This window comes from Piliocolobus tephrosceles, chromosome 17 (genome assembly GCF_002776525.5).
Source record: "Piliocolobus tephrosceles isolate RC106 chromosome 17, ASM277652v3, whole genome shotgun sequence".
Taxonomy (NCBI): Eukaryota; Metazoa; Chordata; class Mammalia; order Primates; family Cercopithecidae; genus Piliocolobus; species Piliocolobus tephrosceles.
This window is the reverse complement of record NC_045450.1, coordinates 54,336,792-54,345,827: the sequence shown is the minus strand read 5'-3', so window position 1 is coordinate 54,345,827 and position 9,036 is coordinate 54,336,792. Positions and strand designations below refer to the sequence as shown.

The window sequence follows — 9,036 nt, the reverse complement described above, 5'->3', positions numbered from 1 at the left end:
GAGAGTGCTTGGTGCTAAAAGACAGGAAACTCTGGTTTAATTTTTCAGTGACTTTAAAAATAAATTAGTAGGCCGGGTGCGGTGGCTCAAGCCTGTAATCCCAGCACTTTGGGAGGCCGAGGCGGGTGGATCACGAGGTCAGGAGATCAAGACCATCCTGGCTAACATGGTGAAACCCCATCTCTACTAAAAATACAAAAAACTAGCCGGGCGTGGTGGCGGGCACCTGTAGTCCCAGCTACTCGGAGGCTGAGGCGGGAGAATGGCGTGAACCCGGGAGGCAGAGCTTGCAGTGAGCCGTGATCGTGCCACTGCACGCCAGCCTGGGCAACAGAGCGAGACTCCGTCTCAAAAAAGAAAAGAAAAGAATGTTTCCTTGCCCTTCTGATCCCGTGTTTTGCAAAACTATACATCATTTCTAAGTAGAGCTTTACCAATAGAAGACATTAGTCCTTGAGAACCCTAAGCAAAGGGTATTTTGTCTTTTAAGAGTAATTTTTGTCATCACATTCTACGCTTTCTTTCAAAAGATTATGTTACAAAGTGTAAGTGTTATACAAAAACAGGAAATAAGCCAAGCGCAGTAGCTGGTGGCTCACGCCTGTAATCCCAGCACTTTGGGAGGCCAAGGCAGGCGGATCACCTGAGGTCAGGAGTTCGAGACCAGCCTGGCCAACGTGGTGAAACCCCGTCTCTACTAAAAATACAAAAATTAGCCAGGCATGGTGGTGGGCGCCTGTAATCCCAGGTACTCAGAAGGCTGAGGCAGGAGGAGAATCGCTTGAACCCAGGAAGCAGAAGTTGCAGAGCTGAGATCACACCACTGCACTTCAACCTGGGTAAGAGAGCAATACTCCATTTCCCCCACCAAAAACAAAACAAAACAAAACAACACACAGGAAATCAGGAAATAACCAGACAAAATTCTTTGGTAAATAGCAATCACTGCTTTTCTAAAGGGCATCAGGATCCCGTTACAAACTTTAATAAATTAGGTAGTAGGTATGGTAGGGATATTAAATAATTCTTAAAAATAAAAATTTTAATTTAATCAACTAACTATATTTCATAATTATAAACAATATATTCTTTTTAGTTTCTGTCCCATAAAAGAGGTAAACTGTATGTTACATAATACATTATATAACAGAAAACTGTATGTATAATAAAATTCAGTAGCATCTGGGAGAAAAAAATATAACTTTAAATGCAATTAATAGACTGCTTCTAACATGTAAAATTTACCAGATTCCAAAAGTTAAGCTTCTTAAGTTAAAAATGAAGTTTAAAAAACACATTAAGCCTCTATGGAGACAATTTTATTTGTTTTAAAAAACAGATCAAATCCTTTGAAAGCAAATGTCATCACATCAACACTTTCATCTATGGAATACTAAATATCTACTTAAAAAATGAGAAAGATCTTTTTTTTTTTTTTTTTTTTGAGACAGAGTATCGCTCTCTCACCAGGCTGGAGTACAGTGGCGCGATCTCTGCTCACTGCAAGCTCCACCTCCCGGGTTCATGCCATTCTCCTGCCTCAGCCTCCCGAGTAGCTGGGACTACAGGTGATCGCCACCCCGCCCAGCTAATTTTTTGTATTCTTGGTAGAGACGGGGTTTCACCGTGTTAGCCAGGATGGTCTCGATCTCCTGACCTCGTGATCTGCCCGCCTCAGCCTCCCAAAGTGCTGGGATTGAAGGCGTGAGCCACGGCGCTTGGTCAACCTTTTTTATAGTATACTGTTTTGAACTATTTAAATTTTTTTTTTTACCATGTACATTTTATACTACTCATTCAAAAAAAATGTAATGGGGAACTGGTCAAGTTACTAGACCTATTTGACTACAAGATTTGACTAGTAAAGCAGTTGAACTACTATCTAGATAATATCTGTTGAATAAATGAATGCAATGGTGCCTACTTTTTTAGTCAGGTTAGGATTTGTATGCACTTTATCTCTTGAACTGATGGCAGATTAAGTGATAAAACAGCTAACCAAGAAGTAAACACATCATCAAAAGAGAGAATTCACAGACCACGAATATTTATAGGTTACTTGCTAAAGAGCAGGCAAACAGGCAGGCAAACTGGCACAGAGAGCACTAAGTCTGTTTCTAAGGTGAGTTTCCATAACCAAAAACAGACCAGAAAAATGTTAAGTCAAATATAAGTAGAAGATTGACGGCTCTCAGCATGAGGGTTAATCCAGCAAGGAAGAGATTCACAAAGACAAATGGTTTTTAATTCTAGTTAGTTATTTTTGATTGAAGCAGGTAAAACAAAAATCTGTTGCTAGATCTTTAAGTTTTTAAGTCTTTAGGTTTTTAGTATAATAATTCTGGGCCTTCAACTCAGGTACTATCCATTTAACAATAACACAATGGTGACCACTAATTATTTACCTGTGTTATAAAAGTAATATGAAAGGTGTTTTCTAAAAGAATTAGGGAATGGTTACTGACTTATACACTGGAATAGCAACATTTTTAGTGTTTCTTGGGGGGCAGTAGGGAAGGTGTGCTTCAGACAGGAAGTAGATGTGGGGTTGTGGAGGTGGGAGAGGAGACGGGTAGAAATAGAAGAAAGGAGAAGAAGGAAAATGGAAATGAAAACTCCCTCCCATAGGCTGAAGATACCTTTAATTCGACTTTTAAAAATCACTTCTTCATAAAGATTCAGAAACCCTGAACCAAGAGAAACAAAGGTAACCAATGAAATGAACTCCACTTCCATTTCTTAATGGTGAATGGTTAAACCAGAGATAAAATATGAAGAAAAGAGACAGCTACATCCTAGACACCAAGTGCCGATTTAAACCTCTGTAAGAAATAAATGTGAGAGATCAAGAATTTCTTCCTGGAACTGAAGTCAGGTTGGAATATTCGCTCTACAAAAACCTATGTAGGTGGTCTTGAAAATGTTCCAAAAGGCCTTTCTTGCCTGATCTGCCTAAAGTAGAGCAGAGTGACTAGAGACACAACAGCCAGACTCTTTACTTAATGAAGACATGGCCCTTGAGTACAGTGACATGAGGAAAACCGGATTGAAAACACTGCCTTTAGTCACTGTTTAACCCAGATAGGGGCTAAACTACATTTGGAGACTTCTAAATTATTACAGAACTTGGTGAACTTAAATGCTTTTTCCATATTTCTTACAAAAAAATCTAAGGTTCAATAGTTTTTTTGTTTTTTTTGTTTTGTTTTGTTTTGCTTTTTTTGAGATGGGGTCATGCTGTGTGACCCAGATGGAAGTGCAATGGTGTTACCATGGCATACTGCAGCCTCAAATTCCTGGGCTCAAGCTATCCTCCAGCCTCAGCCTCCCCAGTAGCTGGGACTGGAGGCACACATTACCATATACAGCTAATTTTATGATTTTTTAAAAATAGAGACAGGGTCTCACCATGTTGCCCAGGCTGGTCTCCAACTGCTGGGCTCAAGTGATCCTCCCATCTCAGCCTCCCAAAATGTAGGGATTACAGGCGTGAGCCACTGCACCTGGATGGCTCAACAGTTTTAAGTCAGCTGAGAAATTTCTAATTCTTTGGCCTATAGAAGGCAGACAGTGCTTATCACCGAAGAGAATTAAATTTTCCTAAGTTTTCAAATGAAAAGATGGGCATATCATTCAGCAAAAAGTTTGGGCTTAGCTACCTACTTATCACCTAGATTACTTAAATTGCAAATTCCTAAACCCCATCTCCAGAGATTCCAAATCAGTAGAATGGAAGCCCAAGAAATAAACATTTCCTATATATTTTCATGTACATGCCAAGGGATTCCAATTGAGGTGATACAAGAACAGAATTTGGGGAACATTGTTCTACATTCCTAAGAATGGTCCTAACTATACTACCAAGAAAGAAAAACTGCAACAAGAAGCAATTTGTAGACTTCTAGACATTGTAATTGCAAACATATTTTTTCTATTGTTTTAATATAAAAAATGCTCTCATAGTTGCTGTGCAGAAATGTGTTATGGCTCCTATATCCCTTGAATCAGATGTTGACCTCCGAGAGTGGTATTTTCTGGACATGTTCGATATACATATCAAGGCCATGTGTAGTTCAAATTTTACCATAATAACACAAGTTATTAAGAGTAAGCAACAACAAAAAATGATGGCTGCTTACCTCCAGGGAAGGGGAACTAAGACACGGAGAGCTGGAGATAGGAGGAAACTTTTTACAGAATACTATTTTGAACTATTTAATATATATTTTTTAAAGGATTCAAGAATGGATAATACATGTGTTAGGAGGAGAGGACAAACAACCAACAGTTGTTACAAAGTGTTTTAAGAACCATTTCATTCCCCTTTCAGAAACAATTCAATAGTTCAGAGTAGCAGTCCAGCAAGATTGAAGAGTTAATTTACACAAACACTCTGGATTGCAGGACAACAGATGGCAGACACTGTTAAGCAAGCAATCTCTTGAGTTAATAGAATTCTTGTGTCTAGGCCAACTTTAATTGCTGTGTCAAACCTATTCAGTAATTCCAGCTCAATGAGGAATGGGAAGCAAGCAGCAAGGAGGAGAAAAAGGGGAGGGAGGCAGCATCACTTTCCTTTGTTCTAGGTGGCACCTAAACTGCTGTCCCTTTAAATTAAGTGTGCTGTGTAACAGCTATCTGAAGGACAGAAACTAAGGAAAAGTGTTAGGGAATAAGGGAAATGAACCACCTAGCATGTGGGAGGCAGAAAATGGTTCCATATTTTCTTCCTGGTAGGTAATGCAGTCAGTACACATTAAAGTTTTCAAACACTCAAATACTTAAGTCTTTTGTTTTCGCTGTATTACTAAGTAACCGGGAAGGGTGTGAGCCTATTTGAGCCTACAGGATAAAAGAATTAAATTTGGAAAATAAGTACAGAAAGGCCTCTGTATTACAGATAAAGAAGATAACCTATAAGAAACAAAACAACTTTGAAATTATTTTTTTCCAACACAGAAACAATTATTATCACTTGTTCTATATAATATAAAAGTAAGGTATTTTTCTATAACTGAACCCATAAACTAATGTCTTTCAAAACCACACAAGGCATAGCTTTGGAGTTTCAGTTTTTTGTTTTGTTTTGTTTTGTTTTTGAGATGAAGTCTCACTCTGTTGCCCAGGCTGGAGTACAGTGCTGCAACCTCGGCTCACTGTAAGCTCCGCCTCCCGGGTTCAGCCATTCTCCTGCCTCAGCCTCCTGAGTAGCTGGGACTACAGGCACCTGCCACAGTGCCTGGCTCATTTTTTGTATTTTTAGTAGAGGCGGGGTTTCACCGTGGTCTCCATCTCCTGACCTTGTGATCCGCCCACCTCGGCCTCCCAAAGTGCTGGGATTACAGGTGTGAGCCACCATGCCCAGCCGAGTTTCAGTTTTTTTTTTTTTTTAAAGTGTATAGAAGCATTAGCAAAATGTTTCCTGCTGTTCAAGACTCAGCTATTCTTTTTTTCCTGAGATGACACCAAGTCCAAATTCCTGAAAAATAGTATTTTTGCTTGGGGAGAAAGTAAATACTTTGTAACTTCTCTTGTTAAGAAAAAATGTTTTGGCCGGGCGCGGTGGCTCAAGCCTGTAATCCCAGCACTTTGGGAGGCCGAGACGGGCGGATCATGAGGTCAGGAGATCGAGACCATCCTGGCTAACAAGGTGAAACCCCGTCTCTACTAAAAAATACAAAAAACTAGCCGGGTGAGGTGGCGGGCGCCTGTAGTCCCAGCGACTCCGGAGGCTGAGGCAGGAGAATGGCGTAAAACCCGGGAGGCGGAGCTTGCAGTGAGCTGAGATCTGGCCACTGCTCTCGCCACAGCAACACAGACCAGGAATCACAGAAAAAAACAGTCTCAAAAAAAAAAAAAAAAAAAAAAGAAAAAATGTTTCAAAAAGCAGTTCTACTTGAGTAAACAGAAATATAAACACAGAAGACAAACCGATGACTTCTTACCTTGCTACCATTTTCAGGTTTAAGGTCACTCTGTTAAAAAAAGGAAAACAAATAATATTTTAAGACATAGCCAAATGAATTCTCATTATATGCTTGTTTCTAACTTTGGAATATGAGACTATATTCTGGTGATAGTGAATTCCCTGGGAGACTTGAGGATCACAGAAAGATACCCCTACTCTGAGCATATCACGGTCCCTTGTTAGCATGGTATATACAGACAGTTTTAAAAGTCCATAATTACTACCTTTAGCAAGGAGCTTGCAAAAACAAGCAAACCACTATTTTAGGTAGAGGTATTATTGACTGCATTACAAAAATAAATCAACACATAAAAATAATCCACAATCAGTTCCCTTAGCTTTTTAGAGATACTACATGTGCTACCTGGCAAAGAAGCTATATCCTAACACAGTAAGACTAGACAATTTTGGAGAAAATTTAGCCTGATGGCTAGGTTGAATGAATTTCCATCTTAACAATTCTTTTTTTTTTTTTTTTGAGATGGAGTCTCGCTCTGTCACCCAGGCTGGAGGGCAGTGGTGCAATCTTGGCACACTTCAACCTTTGCCTCCCAGGTTCAAGCAATTCTTATGCCTCAGCCTCCCAAGTAGATGGAATTACAAGGGTGCACCACCACACCCGGCTAATTTTTGTATTTTTTAGTAGAGGCAGGGTTTCACCATGTTGGCCAGGCTGGTCTCGAACTCCTGACCTCAAGTGATCCGCCTGCCCTGGCCTCCCAAAGTACTGGGATGACAGGTGTGAGCCACCACGCCCGGCCAATAATGCATTTCTTCATCCTGTTCTGCAGTTACTGAGTAGTTTTCTCTGCATAAGGGTTGCTAGCGCTGATAGTTCTTACCGGATGGATATCACCAATATAGTACTGCTTTAGCATTTCTCTGGCATCAGAGGAGTGTCCTACATCTTCAAAGCTTTCACTTGCATCTACACCAGCTTGTTCCAGCAGAACCTCTTCTCCTCCAGGGTGCTACAAGGAAAATATATTTACTGAACCGAGGGTTCTCTAAAAAGCAAACCAACAAGTTACTCTTCCATACCGCTTTCTTCCTTTCTCCCTTTATTAGAAAGAATAGAACAAATTGACACTGTGTGCTGCCTGGTAAGATGCAATGGGAAGAACATAGGATAACTTCTGTGATACTGTGGTGAAAAATGCATAATATGGGGATTACTGTGAGGACACCTAGGACAACCACAAATTTAGAATATTCTAGAAAATCTCTCTGGACAGGTCTGGCCTGTGATCTCTAAAGATACCACCATCATGAGAAAGCAAAAAAAAGTGTGAAGAAACTGTTCCAGATTGAAGGAGGCTAGAGAGACATGACAACTGGGAACAATGTGCAATCCTAGGTTGGTTCCTTTTGCCAATATTATTAAGATAACTGCAGAAACCTGACTGAGGACTCCAGGCAAAGGGTATATGCAATTCTTCATTCTATTCTTGCAACTTTTCTGTAACTTTGAAATTGTTTCAAATTAAAAAGTTAACTTAGGCCAGAGGTGGTGACTCATGCCTATAATCCCAGCACTTAGGGAGGCCAAGACGGGCAGATCACTTGAGGTCAGGAGTTTGAGACCAGCCTGGCCAACTTGGTGAAACCCTGTCTGTACTAAAAATACAAAAAGTGCCAGGCATGGTGGTGGCAGGTGCCTGTAGTCCCAGCTACTCAGGAGGCCGAGGCAGGAGAATTGCTTAAACCTGGGAGGGGGAGGTTGCAGTGCGCCAAGATCATGCCACTGCACTCCAGCCTGGGCAAAAGAGCGAGACTCTGACTCAAAATAAGTGAAGAAATAGATAAGTTAACTATATAAAGTAGTGCCTCAGGAAGCAGATTCTATAACTATCAGCTATGTGACCCTGCATAAGCTATTAAGAAATTGAGATGTCTTTGGTTCCTTACTTGTAAAATGGAAATGTTAGTAAGAGTACCTATCTTGACAACTATTGTACCTATTAAATGAGATAAGCATATAGAACACTTTGTACTCCAGAAGAGCATAATATAACACCATCTATGATTTTTAAATGTAGATACATATATGCATATTTATACCCATGCATAAAATATCTCTGGAAATGGTAAAAGAACCTAGTGGCTGGGAGATAGGGTAGAAGACTTCACCACATACTCTTCTGAAATTGTGTGTTTTTTTGTTTGTTTGTTTTTTGAGACGGAGTTTCACTCTTGCTGCCCACGCTAGAGGCACTGCACTCCAGCCTGGGCAAGAGAGCGAGACTCTGTCTCAAAAAAAATAATAAAATAAAATAAAATAAAAAATAAATAAACTGTAAATGTTACTTCCCAGTCATAGTCACTAGCCAATGAGCTCCCTGAGGATAAGGATAACTTCTATTTTTATCTCCTAAAAGGTCTCCACCCAATGAGTGGGTCTCACATCCTAGTATTTAAGAATGCTATTTTAAAGCAAGAGTAAGGCTGGGCGCGGTGGCTCAAGCCTGTAATCCCAGCACTTTGGGAGGCTGAGACGGGCGGATCACGAGGTCAGGAGATCGAGACCATCCTGGCTAACATGGTGAAACCCCGTCTCTACTAAAAAAATACAAAAAACTAGCCGGGCGAGGTGGCGGGCGCCTATAGTCCCAGCTACCCGGAAGACTGAGGCAGGAGAATGGTATAAACCCGGGAGGCGGAGCTTGCAGTGAGCTGAGATCCGGCCACTGCACTCCAGCCGGGGCAAAAGAGCAAGACTCCGTTCCAAAAAAAAAAAAAAAAAAAAGAGTAAGATAGCCACCATTCATTTGTTATTATATCTGAAACTCTCAGGTGTGTTCTTTGTTATGGAACTAAGTCATCAGTTCTGGAATTATGTCCCAATTTGTTCTATATATCTAAACATCTAAACTACGAACGGTATTTTTTCATTTTGACACATCCCAACTATTGTGTTGCCTTTCAAAGTAGAAGAACAATAAAGTTCTGTAGTAGATTACGACATTTCGGGGAATGACTGAATTTATGACTTGCTACACAGTTCTTTCTAGAAAGTACTTTCACTTTCATCCATATCTCGCCACTTATAAACAAGAGAAATCACAACA

General features: G+C 40.3%; 1 protein-coding gene across 1 annotated transcript in view; it reads right to left on the bottom strand.

Moving 5' to 3' along the window:
• Positions 1–9,036, bottom strand: part of LOC111541408 (cytochrome b5 type B) — a 41,304-nt gene that overhangs the window by 9,807 nt on the left and 22,461 nt on the right. The window contains exons 2-3 of the mRNA XM_023210293.1: positions 6,811–6,939; positions 5,946–5,975 (exon numbers count right to left, since the gene is read on the bottom strand). Of these exons, the coding sequence (XP_023066061.1) occupies positions 5,946–5,975; positions 6,811–6,939 (159 nt within the window). The remainder of the gene's footprint in view (positions 1–5,945; positions 5,976–6,810; positions 6,940–9,036) is intronic.